The 18,311-nt window shown below is 35.2% G+C and overlaps 1 protein-coding gene across 8 annotated transcripts in view; it reads right to left on the bottom strand.

Annotated features, from left to right (window-relative positions):
• The window catches only part of AKT3 (AKT serine/threonine kinase 3), a 191,060-nt gene that overhangs the window by 80,941 nt on the left and 91,808 nt on the right, over positions 1-18,311 (bottom strand). For 7 of the 8 annotated variants that reach the window (XM_058165610.1, XM_058165644.1, XM_058165626.1 and 4 more), the window contains exons 3-4: positions 12,331-12,456; positions 420-531 (exon numbers count right to left, since the gene is read on the bottom strand). In XM_058165610.1, the coding sequence (XP_058021593.1) occupies positions 420-531; positions 12,331-12,456 (238 nt within the window). The remainder of the gene's footprint in view (positions 1-419; positions 532-12,330; positions 12,457-18,311) is intronic. The other variant, XM_058165651.1, reaches the window with a different exon arrangement.

Below are 18,311 nucleotides of genomic sequence, written 5' to 3'. Positions count from 1 at the left end.
GAGATCAGAAAAGACTACTTTGTCTTGGGAAAGTGAAAAGCATGAGAGAGAAATTCAAAATAACCCTGCCTTGATTTTGTTTGGCATAAGACAGAAACTTTCACAGGCCTTCAATATTCTGTTTTTCTATGTTTCTACGTTTATTCTGTTCTTTTGTTTTATATGTTAACAGAAGCTTTTCTGCAGTTCTGCTGCTTCTGTTTCTTGACTTTGCCTACCTTCAAGGTCTGACACAATTTAGTATTTTAAGTCACAATTAAATGCTATAATTTATTTGTAGCTGTTACCAATGAATTAGGAATATTTTAGCTCATAATTTCAATAATGAACACAAATTCTCAAAAATGCATTTTTCTTCTTCTAAAAATTGTGCCAACATTTTAAAAGTCCAACAAGACACACTTGGATTTATTTCTCACCGTTCTTCTGGAGTATCTACATGAAATGTTCTTTCTATCACAGTGGTCCATTGAAGACATCGAATAATAAATGTGTTCGGTTTTGGTCGCTCTGTTTTCATTAGTTGGCATTCTAGAAAAATAATATTTTTATAACATGCTGAAGCAAAATACTCTTATAAAATACATATAGATACATGCACATTCAGTCTCTCTCACATATGCATACACATTTATTCCACTCTTTAGGAGAAAAATAATTAAGTATGTGTGAAAATGAGCTGGAATAAAATAAACGAATTATATTCAGTTGAATCCAAAAGCTGACAGATTTCCAAGAACAGATGAAAGGTCATTTATGATTCCTTTCTTTTGCAGTTCCTGGCAGTAACCTCATCAAATCTTTAGCATCAGGTCAGAAGATGACATTCTAGATTAGAAGGAGAAAAAGTGCCTCTGCAAAACACCTACACACTCTTCCCTCACCAATAAATCAGTGGATCAAAACATCTTGCTGCCTGAATCTTCCTTTCAAAGATATTCCCCAAAATAACAAGAACAATTTACTATAAATGAATGTGATGATAAACTTCCAGTATGCATAAATAATTTTATTTAAAATTGCTACTTATATTTATTACTTTTCATCTTTTTTCACTCAAAGATAAGTAGTAACAGTGTCTTCCGGATGTTTTAGATTAGTTTAAATCTCAGAAAGTTTAACCAATAGTCAAATATCATGTAGCCTAACAAGCAGAGCACACACCATGTTGCATATTCCTTAGTAGTACATTTCAAAACAAGGAAAGTAATTTTTCAGTATAGGTAGGTTTTGCTTACCAACTGGCTTAGGCAGTAGTAAACCAAATGCTGAAAAAGTAATTTTGCAAACAAGATGTGCATTTATGACATTCACATTTATGGCATTTATGTCATTCACAGCTTCTCAGTCGTTCACCATTACAGTCAATTATATGTTGACTGTGCTTTACACCTTTTTTTTCTTCACCATCACAGAACATAGCGATTCCCTAAACAATCTCTTTAAATAATCTTTCCTGTGCGTGACCCATTTTTTTTCCTCCTATCCCCACCTCACCTTGCAAAGCAGAGGCACTGGAGAGGCTGGGATTACAAGAGAATAAATTTACTCCTCTCCAATGACTGTAAATCAAGCATTATTTCTCTTGTTGCTAATTATCCCAATGCATGCAGAATAATGAGCATTCTGAAGGTTGGCAAAGTGGAGAGAAAGGAAAGCTGAAATAAAACATAAGCACAGTCCCAGTTACATGATTTTCCACTTAGCAACCAAACTGTCAGTCACAATTGTACTCACTAATTGAGCAATATCTATATAACTATTTCATTGCTCTGATTTATTTGTTTGTTTATTTACTCAATTTCTAAAGCTGCCCAACTTCCCAGATAATTCTGGGAAGTTTACAATTCTAAAATTATAAAAAAATTAAAAAGCATTTAAACAATAACATATCCACAAAACAAAATAAGTATAAATAGCATCCATGATGATTAATTGACTAATAATGAAGTCAAGGAACAGCTCCCTTAATACATTCCAAGCCCAAGATCACCTAACTAGCCAAGTTTTTAAAGTCTTATGAAAGGCTAACAGGATTGGGACCTTTTTATTTGTTTGGGAACACTTGTCTGCACATTGTACACAGACTTTTACAGCAGTGTGAAAATAATAATGCTGTAGGAAATGATAGGGCTGAGCCCAAGAGAGGGCTCAGATGCGTCATCATTCATGAGTCCCTTCGCGCCCAAGAGATCCAAATTCAGTCCACCATGAATTCCTTTCTATTCTTAACTCCCACTAATTTCCCTAGACCGTTAGTAGTTCAGATTCTTGTAGAGAGTTTAAGTAGTTCAATTCCCTTCCCAAGAATTGGGAAGTTTAATAGTTTCATTCATATTGAACTCATAGTTTATTTTAGAAAGAAACAAAAAGTCTAGATGCAAAACTACACTGTTCTTCTAGAATTCCAGAATTGAAGTACAGGTAGTCTTCATTTTCAACCATACATTCAGTGACCATTCAAAGTTACAATAGCACTGAAAAAAATGACTTATGCCTGTTTTTCACACTTAAGACCACTGCAGCTTCCTCCTAGTTACGTGATCAAAATTCAACCAGCCAGCTTCCAACAAGCTAAGTCAATGGGGGAAGCCAGATTCATTTAACTGCATGATTCATTTAACAACTACAGTGATTTGCTTAACAACTGTGAAAAAAGGTTGTAAAATGAGGCACAAGCCACTTAACAACTGCCTCTCTTAGCAAAGGAAATTTTGGGTTCAATTGTAGTCATAAGTCAAGGACTGCCTGTAAAAGGAGTCTCTGAAAACAGCACAGAATTTCCAGCATAGAAAGAAGAAAATGGCTCTGGAAATACTTTATATGCAACCAAACATCAATCATTGATATTGATTTGAAAGATTCAGCACTCCACCACCAAGTCACTGTCAAGACTAAGGCTAAAGAATGGCTAAAGAGACCATCTCGCAAGTTTGCAAATAGCAGATCAAACAAAGGCTAGATGCAGATCAGACACACATATCAATATCTAACTTTCCTGTTACTCTAAATATCCAGACTGGCTCTGAATTACAACTGTAGGTCATAATAGATTCTGGTATCAAGGATGACTTTTTTAAAACTTCCACCATATTCAAATATGTTCCATCTAATCAGTCTGTCTGATCACACTGGAGTTAATAATGAGAGCCTACTATTGTGTCAGCCTTTGAAATAGACTAGATGAGGAAATAAGATTTAATAAATACCAGAAATATATTTTATTGATATAAGCTGCCATAAAAATCTTGAAAACCCTGACAGTGTTTTTCTTTTATATATTTTATACCCCTTTATAATACATTTTTAGAAAGTCAACATGGGGCAATTTTGAGTTTCTTCCTTATGGCTTCCTTGGTTATGCTCATATTTTCCTAACGTCTATTTTTTCTACGCTATCTGCATATTCCTCTAACAAGCTGCACCTGTAGAACTCATTATCAGCAATTATCAGGCCTCTCTCCTTCACACAGATACCTCTTTACATTTCCTAATAGAATGGGAATGGACTGGCTATAGACTCATAATCCACATATTCATTAGTATCAGGATAACATCACCCTTGAAATGTATTTCTTGCATAAATTTAACATTTTCGAAATAAATAATTTTACAGCAGGTTCATACCATATGTGAAATTCTACAAGATAAACTTAAGCAGCATTTTTCAGAAATGTAATCCACTTGTTCTTTTTGAGGAACTTAAATAACAAGGCAATCCTGTATTGGAAAATTCAGATGAAATTTGGAGTATATTGTTGTGGTCCGCCAGCAGCCTGTGGAGCTGGGAACAGAGTCAGATAGCGATGAGGCTGAGGTGAGGCCAGGGCCATTGAGGAGTGAGGTGCAGACTCCAGAGCTTCCAGAGACTGATAGCAGTGAGGCAGAGGAACAGGAGAAGCCTGTTCCTAATGCATGCATGAAAAGAGTTGCCAGAAGGCAAGAGCAGCTCAAGCAAAAAGGACAACTCAGGAGTAGGGCCAAGAGATAATTGGCCCCTCCCATAAGGCTTAAAACAGACCAGTAATGGCGTTTGGGCTTTGCCGGAAAAACACGTTGGTAGCTTCGTCTTCTGCTTTGTCTATGTCTTGCATTTATTTTTGTGACTTCTGAACGTTTGCCAAGAAAGGCCTTTGGCAGTTTGCCTAATTTGACCAAGGTTTGCAATAGGATGGAGGAATTTGTTTTAATTTGAGTTGAACAACACTTGGAATGAAGTAATTCTCAGCTGTTCGAATAAAGTTTTTTTTCCCCACCAACTGAGTTTCCTACTATTTACTTGGGCCTGGGTCACAACATATATAAAGTAAATAAATCAATAAGTTCAAATGATAATTTTTTGTAAATTGAGAAGTTATAATATAAGATTCATTTTCTATAAGTGACAATATCTTCAGCTAAAGCAGGGATGTCAAACTTGCATCATCACGGCAGCATCATGTGACGTACCACAATCTTTTTCCCCTTCACTAAACCAGGCGTAGGCATGACTAGCATGTGACGCAAGTTTCACAGTCCTGAGCTAAAGCATCGTCAGTTAGTCACTCTGTGATGGAGGTGGGCAGTTTCTAAATGTGACAAAAGGGAGGGAGGGAGGAAGAGAAAGAAGGAAGGAAGGAAGGAAGGAAGGAAGGAAGGAAGGAAGGAAGGAAGGAAGGAAGGAAGGAAGGAAGGAAAGAAGGAAAGAAAGAAAGAAAGAAAGAAAGAAAGAAAGAAAGAAAGAAAGAAAGAAAGAAAGAAAGAAAGAAAGAATTCTTAGGTCCTTGTTTAGGACTTGAATTAAGTTTCCACCAGTTTTTGGCTGTGAACCTATCTAGATTATCTACACATAATAATATAAAAGATATACCAGGTGGCAACAAATATACAGTATGCTAAACATAATACTTTTTGTAATGCAAATAAACCTGGTAGGTGGCTAGCATATATGCTAAGGAAAAAACAAAAAGCACGTATTATAGAAAAAATAGAATATAAAGGCAAAGAGAGATATCAACAACATAAAATTAAAAAAGCCTTTTTAGAATATTATACAAATTTATATGCTAAAGATACAATTTCAAATATGAATATTGATAAATATTTGAAAGAGTATAAGGCTAAAGGTTTAACTTTAGAACGAAGGGAAGAACTGAATTGGCCTATAACTTCTGAAGAAATTATTTTGACAATAAAACAATTAAAAATGGGAAAAAACCCCGGTACAGATGGACTTACAGCAATTTATTATAAAAATTTACAGAATGCGATAGTAGGCCCACTTAAGGAATTATTTAATCAGATACAATTAGGAGGGGGAATACCCCATCACAGAAAACTACTTTTATATCATTGATACCAAAAGAAGAACAGGATTGTTCTAAACCTGGGAATTATAGGCCGATTTCACTTTTGAATAATGATTATAAGATTTTTGCTAAAATAATAGTGAATAGATTAATGTTAGTTCTGCAACAAAGAATTCATACTGATCAATCGGGATTTATAAAGGGGAGGCAGATGAGGAACAATGTTAGACAGATTGTAAATTTATTGGAATATTTAGAAAAGAAAAATCAGACTTCAGCAGCATTTATCTTTTTGGATGCAGAGAAAGCCTCTAATCGACTGCACTGGGAATTTTTATTTAAATTAATAGACAAAATGCAATTTGGAGATTGTTTTATGAGAATAATTAAAACGATTTATGGAGAGCAAACAGCTCAGATAATAATTAATGGTAGTTTGACAGAAGTTTTTAAGATTACGAGAGGAACAAGACAGGGGTGTCCCTTATCACCATTATTGTTTATTCTAACTCTGGAGCCATTACTGGATAAAATAAGAGAGGTAAAGGAGATAGAGGGAATTAAAATTAGACAACACGAGTATAAAGTGAGAGCGTTTGCAGATGATTTGGTGATTATTTTGTTAAATCCTATAAACTCAAGTGTATCTTTGTTGGAAACAATTGATCAATATGGAAAAGTTTCAGGGTTTAAAGTAAATCAGAATAAAACAAAAGTGATAACAAAAAATATGACTAGACAACAGAAAGAAAAATTAGAGAAAACAACAGGATTTGAAATCGTAAAAAAGGTTAAATATCTAGGGGTTTATATTACCTCATCAAATGTGAAATTGTATAAGAATAACTTTGAGGTATTATGGCAAAAATTTCAGAAGGAAATGCTTAGTTGGAAAAAATTACAATTATTATTATTGGGGAGGAAAGCAGCCATTAAAATGAATGTTTTACCTAGATTTTTATTTTTGTTTCAGATGATACCAATAATTAAGAAAGATAAAAATTTGGAAGAATGGCAGATTGGAACTAATAAATTTATATGGGAAGGTAAAAAAAGCGAGAGTTAAAATGAAAATAATTCAAGACATATGGGAAAAAGGAGGTTTAAAAATGCCCAACTTTAAATTATATTATGAAGCAGCTGCTCTTTCTGTAATAAGTGATTGGTTTAATTTAACGGAGGAAAGGATTTTGAATATAGAAGGTTATGGTTTATTATATGGGTGGCATGCATATTTATTGTATGATAAAAAAGTGGATAGAGCCTTTAAGAACCACGTGTTAAGATTTGCTCTTCTGCATGTCTGGAAGAAATACTATTACAAGTTAAACTACAAAATTCCTATTTGGGCAAACCCCAGGCATGCAATAGAGAATATAAATATAGAACATAAACAGGAAATGATTACTTATAAAGATCTTATATATTTTGAGAGAGGTAATTTACAATTAAAATCCTTGCATACACTAAAAGAAGAAGGGAGAAATTATACTTTGTTTCAATATGGGCAATTACGAGCTAGGTGGAAAGAAGATCAGAAAATTGGTATCATGCAGAATGAAGAAAACTTGGTAAAACGAATTATAAATCAAACCCAGGCGCATATAAAGAGATTGTATAATGTGCTGATAGAAATAGATTCTGAAAGGGAATTAGTAAAGGATTGTATGATAAAATAGGCACAAAATATTCAAGAACCAATATTTTTGGAAACTTGGGAAAAAATTTGGGTTTGAAATGTTAAATTTATGCAAGCACAGAACTTAAGGGAAAATTTTTATAAAATGTTTTATAGGTGGCACTTAGACCCTAAGAAATTATCATGTATGTATCCAGATATGCAAGCGAAATGTTGGAGATGCAATAGTGATGATGCTAAATATTTTCATATTTGGTGGACTTGTAAGAAGATTAAGGCTTTTTGGATAAGGATCTGGTGGATTATACAAAATGTTTTGAAAAAGAAGATAAAGTTCCTACCGCAATTCTTCTTATTGGGAATTATTAAGGAGTGTACAGTAATTGAGACTAAGCTGATTTTAAACTTAATAACAGCGGCAAGACTATTGATAGGACAATATTGGAAGAAAAAAGAGTTACCTACAATAGAAGAATGGATATTGAAAGTTGCTAATTTGGCTGCGATGGCTAAAATCTCAACCTTTTTGAAAGACACTACACAAGAAAAATATCTAACTGAATGGAAAAAATGGATTGAATATATGCAAAATAGATATCAGATTAAGAGATATCAGATTGCCTTTGAATTATTAGGATGTATTTATCTCTGATCTGTATGGGAAATTAGGATTTGAGAAGAAAGGGAGGATTATAATTTGTGTTAGGGAAAATTTAGCAAATGATTGTTTTTTCTTTTGAACTATACCTTGTGTTTGTTCTGGGAAGTCGGGGGAGGAGGAGGGTGGTTTTGGAGGGAGGGGGGAGCGGGGAAAAAAGGGGGGTGAAAATTTTTGTAAAAACTTTTTCAATTAAAAAATAATAATAATAATATAGAAGATATATGTTCCTATATATTTTTAGAAATGCAGATAAACATAGGTTTACAGGGCTGAGTCACAGTCTGCTTATTATACTTGACCTGCTTGTACCATCCTATCTGCAAGAGCTAATGTATGCTTGTGCATTCACATGTCTCCAATAACTAATTCATAAAATTCTTCAAAGAAAGCTTGGAGGTTTTCAAAGCCATCAGCATGAAGATAACCAAGTGCTCCCAACATTCCCCCCCCCCCGAGACCAAGTCAGCTGGGTAAATCACAAGAAGAGGGAGGGAAGTACCTCGAGGATGAGCCAGGCTAGTCAGAGCGAGCAACCAGGTTTTTACTTAAAGCCTAGCTGCCAAGATGGAGAAAGTCTGACTAGCAGGAGGAGGAAAGAGAGAGAACATGGTGGTCATCATCACCACCATCACCAATGCATTCTTTCTGCTCCTTCTTGCAGGAGCTGGCGCTCCAGCAGCAGCCTGGCTGCCTGGAAAAAGCAAACACAGCTTCCACCCTCCTCACAAGATGGAGAAATAAAGACAAAATGGGGCATTCAGAGCTGGTGTACCATCTGAGAGGTGGGTTTTAGCTTTCATATGTCTTCTAACATTTTGGTGAAAGGTTTCCCAAAGTAGCTTGGAGGTTTTTTGTGCTACAGGTTGATTCCATGGGGAAGTTGATCTTGCAAACCAAAAGCTGAAGAGAGTCTCTTTGGAGCCACAAAATACCTAAGAATCCTTGTAAAAGGACAGGAGGTATCTGTGGAGGAGGGGTTACTCTCATTCCATTTTTGTAAAAAAGGTATCCCTTTTTTGTATTCCAAGTAGTCTTGGAATTTTGACGACCAGAGTCCAGCCTTTGACCCTTCGGATGTCACTATGTTACAATAAACACTATCCCCTATTCACAATCAAATTGTGCACAGATACTGGGCCTTGCAATTCAGCAATCTCTGGAAGGTGACAGATTATAAATTAAAAATAATTTCCCCATTTTTAAACCCATGAAAACATAATTTATATTAACAGATGGAACCTTTTTCATCATTTTCGGGGGAACAACACTAAAAATTCCAAAGTTTCTTATTGAAGAACTACAGGTATTCCTCAGAGTTACAGCAGCACTGAATAAAGTGATTTATGACCATTTTTCATACTTATGACCATTGCAGCATCCTGGTGGTCATGTGATCAAAATTTGGACGTTTGGCAACTGGAATGTATTTATGATGATTGCAATATCTCAGGGCCATGTGATCATCTTTTGTGACCTTCTGACAAGCAAAATCAATGGGGAAGCTAGATTCATTTAGCAATCTTGTTACTAACTTAACAACTGCAGTGATTCACTTAATAACTGTGGCAAGAAATGTGGTAAAAGGGGGGAAAACTCTAACTCTTACTGACAAAGAAAACAGGTCAAGGCTATATCCATCAAGAATTCTTAAAAGAACTCACTTATGTAAATGCTATCTAATAGAATATAAGACATTTATCAGCTAGAAGACTAGATGAGACATTGTCAATACAATAAAATAGTTAACTTTTATTCCAAATCAATTAGTAGAAATCATGTTAAAAATAGGTCAAGGTAAGCAACATAAGGCCAGATGTAATAAAAGGATGAGCCACGGTGGCGCAGTGGTTAGAGTGCAATACTGCAAGCTACTTCTACTGACTGCCGGCTGACTGCAATTTGGCAGTTCAAATCTCACCAGGCTCAAGGTTGACTCAGCTTTCCATCCTTCCGAGGTGGGTAAAATGAAGACCCAAATTGTTGGGGGCAATATGCTGATTCTATAAACCGCTTAGAGAGGGCTGTAAAGTACTGTAAAGTGTTATATAAGTCTAAGTGCTATAGCTATTGCTATTGTTATTCATGGAAAACACTCCTAGTTCAAAGGAGTGGCTGAGAGCTGGGCGTCTTTCTCCCTATAAACACTGATTGGGACAGGCCTTGGAGAAAGAAACTGAACCAGTGCAATAGCATCATCCCCCATAGGATACCATGGTTGATGGTATCAAAAGCTGCTGAGAGATCAAGGAGAGCAAGGATGGATGCACTACCTCCATCTTGCTTTTGCCATACATACACATAATGTATGTATAATGGTGTAACAGAATTATGTTTATTGTTGTTGTTAGTCGTATCCGACTCATTACGACACTATGGACAATATTCCTCCAGGCCTTCCTGTCCTCTACCATTTCAAATGCTTTGGATGCACATTGTTGAAATGAAAAAATACTCTAGTTCAATCTTCTGCACATTCAGTAACTTTAATTTTAAGTCCCACAGGATTTATGCCTAAACTAGAGGTGGGTTTCAGTAGGTTCTGACCAGTTCTGGAGAACCGGTAGTGGAAATTTTGAGTAGTTTGAAGAACCGGTAAATGCCACCTCTGACTGGCCCCACCTCCATCTATTCTCTGCCTCCCAAGTCCCAGCTGATTGGGAGGAAATGGGGATTTTGCCGTAACCTTCCTCTTAAGTGGGGTGGGAATGGAGATTTTACAGTATCCTTCACCTGCCACGCCCACCAAGCCACGTTCACCAAGCCATGCCACGCCCACCAAGCCACACCCACAGAACCAGTAGTAGAAAAATTTGAAACCCACCACTGACCTAAACACATAATACTAAAGTCTTACAGCCCCATTCCAAGAAATACCATGAAAAAAATTAATTCCTAATGAAGACCAATTTAATGTGACTTGGATTTTTTTCTATACCTTCTAACATCTAAAATAATTACAAGGTGGGTTTTTTTGGAGAAAAAAAGGAGAATGCACTTTTGCATTTTCTATAATTTCCCAAAACCAAATACATTGAGATCTTGCAAGAAGAATATTTTATATCAATTAAGCTGGGACTCATTATTATAAAAAGTATTTACTCTAGTAAAAGCAATTGAATCTAAGTTCCAAGGACTCTTTCTACCAAGAGCAACATCTAACAGTATACCCAACTTTATTCATAGAAAGATTGTCTGAGTTTATCTTCTTTACCTTTTATTTTCTATCTACCAGAGGAGTTATAGATTTTTGTTATGGATTATGGACAGTATGGATTATGCAACCAAAAAATTGTTTCTTTGTTTCATCCCAAAATAAACTTTGGGAGAGTTTTGGTACAACTTGCTGTGCACTGAAGTGTATGTGTGTGTGTGTGTGTGTGTGTGTGTGTGTGTGTGTGTGTGTGTGTGTGTGTGTGTTGCAGGTAGTCCTTGATTAACAACTGGTCACTTAGCAATTGTTCAAAGTTATGGCAGACACCCCCCCCCAAGTTATTTGACCTGGTCCTGAAGTTACAGCAACTGCAGTGGCCCCACAATCATTCGCCCTTATAACCAATCACAAAGACAGTGCAGCACCCCCAACTTATCTCCCTTCTCCCCCCCACCTCATCCTTACAGGCCTTGGGCCGTCTTCCCACTCCACCTGCCCCACACCGTCCTCTTTACTTACTTTCAAAGATCTCCAAAGTTCCAGACTTTGGGTTAGGAAAGCAAAATGGTTCACTTTGTTGCATGGCTGCCCAACACAGTTTTGGGACATTTTCGGAGCAGCTGCACTGAATTGTGGTTGCTTAGAAAATGGCCACTTCCAGAATCACACCATGTGATAAAGCAATCTGTTCTGCTTTCCTAACTCAATCTGAGAAATTCTGTGGAAAGTCCGAAGTTTTGGAAATATTCAAAAGTTTAGGGACCAATGGGTAACGGAGGGGGGGAAGGAAGGGGGGATAAAGAGTTGCAGGGACTCTGAGGTGGGAGCAGACCCAAGGGTTGTAGGGATCCCAAGGGGTAAGAAGCGAAGTACAGGTGTCTCAAGAGGTGGGCGGGGCTTTGGAAGGCTCAGGGCAAGTCGGCTGGACCAATGCTAAGCCTCCCAGGGCCTCCCCCACCCGAGGCATCCCATGTTCCTTATATTGACCCACAAGGTCATTTAATGACTGTATCAGAGAGAACAGGGGGTGAGGGTTATTAAGCAAGACTGTCTCACTTAATTACCTCACCAGTTGAAACTGTAATGAGCAGACTCCATTATGGTCATAAGTCGAGGACTACCTGTAACTAAAATAATGTACCAATAGATTGTTATTAGGCTGAACCACAAATCATTTCTGCTATTTGGAAGAATCTTCAGAGAGGCTATAGACAGGATGATAATTCAGCTTCAGATTGCACAAATTAAGTCAAATGAATACTTAGAACAAGTTTTTCACACTCTATATAGATGTATAGAGGTTTGATTTACATACAGAATAAGCATTCCAATCGTACCTCAAATACTAGCTATTTAAAATTTAATGTCTGTCCTCAAGCCCTGTGAGCTCCTTCCTTCTGCTACTATTTTTTTGCTTTGGTCAGTCCATAATGCACAACAAAGATTCAATGAAATTTCAAAAACTTTCATGTTATTATGGAATTATGTTCTGATCAAGCTAAAATATGAAGGTTAAAATCTATGCAATTCAAAAAGTTTCTCAATCTACTACCTGTTCAATAATCATTAACTGATTACTAAAGATACTTACTTGCTACTGAAAAGTTGTTAAGAGGATATGGCAGATCCACATCTTGCGGCTTCTCCTTATATCCTATGAAGGAGCCATCTGTCTTCAATAAGAAGTATCTTGGTCTCCAATTTTTTATGTATTCCCCTATATAAAAAAAATATTATTAATATAAATGATGTCTGAACTTCTGCTTGAAGTAGAATGGTCAACCAACCAGAAAAATGATAGTTTCATTCTCTATTTAACTACAGTTCAGATAAAACAAATAGACTGAATAGGTGAAGCAATGAAGTTGCTTAATTTTTTGTATTTTAAACTAAACATGAACCCTAAACATGATTTACAAATAAAACTAATTTCATGGAAATTGTATCCTAGTGAAAGTGTGTGTGTGTGTTTAGTTAGTGTACATTCATAAAATATCAGGCGGGCTGGAAAGCAGCTGTTTTAAGCCATCAAGAGACTGCAACTGTTTATATCTTCATATCTTAAATCCTGAAAGGCATACTGCCTGCTTCAAAATTCCTATTATTTCCACATTTTGTTGACATACGTAACTGTTGCAAATTCATCTAATACCAACTTAAAACCTAAAAAATATTAGGCCATTGCGTTCTATTCTTATCCACTGTTCTTGCAATGGTATACATATAAATATATACAGGGTTTATAGATATTGGCATGTAAGAATTTTTTTTAACAATGAATTTATTTACCAAATTTATTTACCAATTTATACCGAAATGCAGAAAAACAAGCAATCAATCTTAGCTAATCTTGAAAAAGCTAAGTATGATCAGGCCTGACCACAATCCACATTCCAAAGTTTTAGTCTAGGCTGAGATTTTTCTTTAAAATCTCCCAATGGTTATAGCAAATTATTTCAAAAATACATTTTATAAGTATTATATTAATAATTATTGAATATTAAAAATAATATTATGTTATAGTAATTTATAATAGTAAGTTATTTTCATAAAACTGCCAAAAAGATTTCACAGATGAACTAGATCTAAAACAGTTTGTTTGTCTGGGGGTTGGGTTTTTTTTGTTTTGTTTTGGTTTTTTTTGGGGTGGGGGGGAGAAATAAAAATGAGCTGAAACTTGCGCAACTTTTTCTTTATACCCAGGCAACAACAAAAAAATATACAAAAACTCATTCCTTTTTTCCTCCAAACTTTGTTTACAAATTACAAAAAACACAAATTCACAACTCAGGAGACTATTCACTGATAGGGGTGGTATCCCTGGAAGGATCTAGCTGAATGTTGAATGTGAGTGTGTGTTTGATATGTATGCGCGTGCCCAACTTTTCTGAAGACAAGAATATTTATAGAACTTTGAAAAAAGTATCCCAGAAACCATTACAATCTGGTATTTCTTATGTAGATATGTGTACATGTGATTTTTATGTTTGAATGCTTCTTCTTTTTCCTCCTCCATCTCTTTTCATCTGTTTCATCTCCCACTGCTCATTTGTGAAAGATTTTTCTTCCTTTCACTCCTATTCAATATGGCTTTTTTTTTTAAAAAAAAAGGAAAAATGGAAATGTTGACATTGCTTTGCCACCTACAGCTTTAGATGACAAGTATTCAACAAACTTTGTTCAAACATGTATGCTTGATTAAACTCACTTAATCAAAGGCACATAGCAACAATTAGGGCTGTGCTGGGATCTGGAGGCAAAGGGGGGGAAAGTGATTATACACACAAATACAAATAACTACACATACACAAGCTAATTTAAATTGGATTTATCAAACAGGATTTTAACATCCCTAAGTTTCAATTCTATCCATGTTTTTATTCTAAAAAGTTAACGTTCCAACTGACTTTCAGTTACAAATTCATATAGGGAGGAACTACGCAACCACAATTGGAAACTGTAAATTGGTCATTAAGAAATGGTTGCTAAGTGAAGCAATGACTTTATTTCAGCTTTCCTTTGCTTTATAACCTGTGAAGGATATAAAAGCAAGAATTGGTCATAAAGTTACCTTTTTTATCCCTACCGTAACTGCAGTTGTTAAATAAGACAGCTGCTAAACAGGGATTGTCTATAAATGAATCAGAACAAAATGACAGCATGTTCTTATAGGTTGATAGTATAGTATCAAATAAGTCATTTATGACTACACAAAATCAACTATTTAAACTTCTAATCCACAGATACTAATTTCAAGAAATAGTTATTGATCAATATGTATTAAGAATCAATATAATTTGCATAAAAACCCTTCCCCACCACACTTTTAAAAACTTCCTCGAAGGAACATCTTCAGAAGTACATAGTACATACAAACAGAAATGACAAAAGTAGAAAAATATTATGGAATATCAGGAAATATTCATAATAAAGAGAAGTAAATAAATGAAAACAAATTAGAATTGAATCACTCATATCCATTCAGCTAAAATTATTTTTTAACTGAAAGACTACAACTGTATTATAAATATTTACTTTTGGTAATCAACTTAAAATACATTTATATCCATTCGTAAATACAAATAACTGTATAAATGAAGTGTAATAATTATAAGAAATATGAAAGTAAATTTCCCCCAAAGACAAATACAGAGGAAAGAAGAATACACCATATTAAAACACAAAATGAATACGTCATGAATGAAATTGGCATCTGAAGTAGTTCTGCTTTAGACCATTATTTTCTTCCTGCTGTGTTAAATATAAAGTAAACATATCCTGTCATTCTTTTTCTTACAACTAAAGAAGTATAATTCTGTAAATGCACTGCAGAAAATTACTTAATTCAAATAAATTCTTCTGGTCAAACACTTTAAAGTTACTATAGAAAAATAATATCAAATAAAATTTGCCAATTAATTTAGGTATAGCAGAGAAAACTTACAATTTATTCCTCTTATAAATAAAAAAAGTAATTGTATTGGAAAATTATTACAGAAAATAGATTTAGGTGATATGTAAGTCAATCAAAATATGTAAACTAATGTATTTACTTCTGTCACTGGACATAACAAATTCTAAAGAGCCAAAAAACCAAAACAAACGATAAACCATCAGAAGATAGCATTTCTTAACAATTTTGTTTCAATGCACATTTAGATATACTTATAGTAAAACTGATAAATAGGACGAGTGCAAAGTCCATACACTCAAGTAAAAACAAGGTGAAGGCTATTGATGTGCTAGCCCGTGGTACAATGAAAGAGAAATAATATTATATAGGGTTTTGTTATTATCCAACAAAAATGACATTGTAATTCTGAGATCTACACATGTATAGTATCAGTAGTGTTTGCATAAAATTGTTATTTGGCCATTTAAAATTACAGTAGAAAATTATATTATTAAAAAAAATCTCTATTTCCAGGCAAATTTCAGGTCAGGGTCAATTACAGTTTTTACTTTCTCAGAAACAAGTGCATGCAACACTCAACAATTGATCAGTGTCATGGTCACCAAATGTTACACACCACCATTAATTTGTCCAAGGGATGGGGAAATAGCTGGGGAATTGAACCACTGAGTAAAAGATATTTGCACCTTTGCACTAACAATGGTAAATCTCTTTGTTTTCTTTGGCATCATTCTTGTGTGCAATAATGGTTCATAATTAACACTGCTTATAAGACTTCTGCCAAGTTCTAATGTAAAAACCAGGAGATCTGTGATTTCCTATAGAGTCCTAGGTCATGAAAGGCAGACAATTGGAGGCTGAATGGAATTCAGCAGGATCCCACAGCTTAATTGCCATAAGGTCATTACCATAATGTACTGTTATCTTGTAGTCCAATCTGCATGTAAATTCAGAATTGCAATAAAATTATTCCCAAGTGTCAGCTCAGAGCTGACATAAGATACTGTGATCAATGGTACCAGAAGTGATACCAGAATGGTACAGAAAGATCAAAGAAATCAAGGAGAATCAACAGAACCAAAATTGTACCAGATGGGTCACTGGGACAATTTTTGGAATTAAATCAGTTATGATAGTCATCTTGAGCATTTTTATTGCTATCAATAAATGCCAAAATAACTGTAAATTCCACTGAAACAGCAACAAGTTTCTTAAATATCATTCCCTCAGGAGTAATGGCTTCCCGATTTTAGTCACATTCTGTAGGATAGCCCAATGAAGTACCTTGGTTCAAAAACTGTTGCCCTATTATGGACTGTTTTGCCCTGTTAAAGCTCATCACAATGAGTTTTAGTAGTATCCAGATATAATTATTTAATATTAAACAATTATAGGTGAAACCAGTTTGGTTAAGTGGTTAAGGAACCAGGCTAGAACCAAAGAGACCATAAGTTCTAGACCTGCCTTAGCCAACTGTTGTGATCTTGAGACAGTCATTTTCTATCAGCCCTAGAAAAGAGGCAGTGGCAAACCACTTCTGAAAAAAAGCTTGCCAAAAAAATCCTGCCAGGGACTTGTTCAAGCAATCTCTAAGAATTGACACAACTGAATAAAATTAAAGCTGAGTTTACAAACTATCCTCAATCAGAAAAACAGTATATTTTTAGCAAAATGTGTGAACTATGTCTGTAATATTTTTTCTCAGAAAACATACACAATATTGTACTATTATATGCATAGAATAGTTTACATATTAATAGCACTGATAGGATCTTTAGTAGGACCAATCAAACTGACCAAAATGAACATACAAGCTTCTGGGTTGTCTAGACTATATCAACACTCAATAAAATTTATGTACATTTTTCATATCTATTTATTTTTACTTATTTATTTTTCAATTTCAATAGCCACTCAACTCAACCAAGTAACTCTGGGCAGCTTAAAATTCTAAAATTCTAAAAATAAAAAAAAAATAAAAACAATAATAACCACAAAATAAATAAGTACAAACAGCAGCTGTGATGATTAATAAACAAACAAACAAACAAACAAACAAACAAACAAACAGTAAAGCCAAGTAATGGGGCTCTTAACATATTCCAAGCCAACACAGGTGGAGACATTCTAATCTATGAGGGAAGAATATTCCATAAGGCAAGGGCTACAGTAGAAAAAGCCTATCTTCTAGTTCCTGCCAGTCAATCCTTTTTTATTCTAATCATTCCTTTTTCATTCAAGATGATCCTACAGATAACCCAATCCCAAACCATGTAGGGCTGTACAAGGGACAGCCAGGACCTTTATCTTATGTAGAATTTAACACATTTTAATAAGTTTTGAAATTTTAACATTTCTTTATAATTTTTAATTATCTTTCATTGTCAAGCAAAATTAAAATAAGTAATGATGTTTCAGTAAAAACATATTTTAGTAGCCAATAATACTTTGATAAAATCAAAAATTAAGATTTTCAACTAAAAGCAAGCTTGCTAAAAGCATTAATTCTAATTATTATTATTTATTTTAGTTATTAAATGTATTTGCTGCCTATCTCATTTTGAAGTCACTTCTTAGGTTTATATTGTGCTAATAAAGGGGCACTGATCTTACCTGATACGCTCCTTCTCGTTGAGTGGAGATAGCATTCAGGACTGGGCTGTCCTTGTCTGCTAGCCAATAGGACTGAGTCTGTCAAAACTGTGAGGACATGCCTACCCCAACGGTCCCCAGCTTTTGGCGAAGGCACAGAGACAGATCCGACATGCCATGGTCAGAAATTCTTCCCCTGAGGAGCCAAGGACCAGCCTGGCATCAGGGTGGGGCTGGATGCTATCTCCACTCAACAAGAAGGAGCATATCAGGTAAGACCAACGCCCCTTCTCCATTGCAGTGGAGACAGCATCCAGGAATGGGACCAAAGCGGTCTTGTCCTTACGGGTGGACTGCACTTGTGGCAGCACTCCTTGTGAAGTGTGCTGTTATACTCTTGGGCAATGGAAGGGCCTGTATCTCGTAAGATTTGCCGATACATGCCCGAATCCAGCAGCCTAGGGTCGATAGTGTGTGACCTTGGCTCCTAGGGAGGCTGGCTGGAACAACAGAAAGAGCAACTCCATCTTTCTGAAAGTGGAAGTTCGTTTGATATAAATCCAGAG

The sequence above is a fragment of the Ahaetulla prasina genome, chromosome 1 (assembly GCF_028640845.1).
Source record: "Ahaetulla prasina isolate Xishuangbanna chromosome 1, ASM2864084v1, whole genome shotgun sequence".
Lineage (NCBI taxonomy): Eukaryota > Metazoa > Chordata > Lepidosauria > Squamata > Colubridae > Ahaetulla > Ahaetulla prasina.
This window is presented reverse-complemented; position numbering and strand designations above follow the sequence as displayed.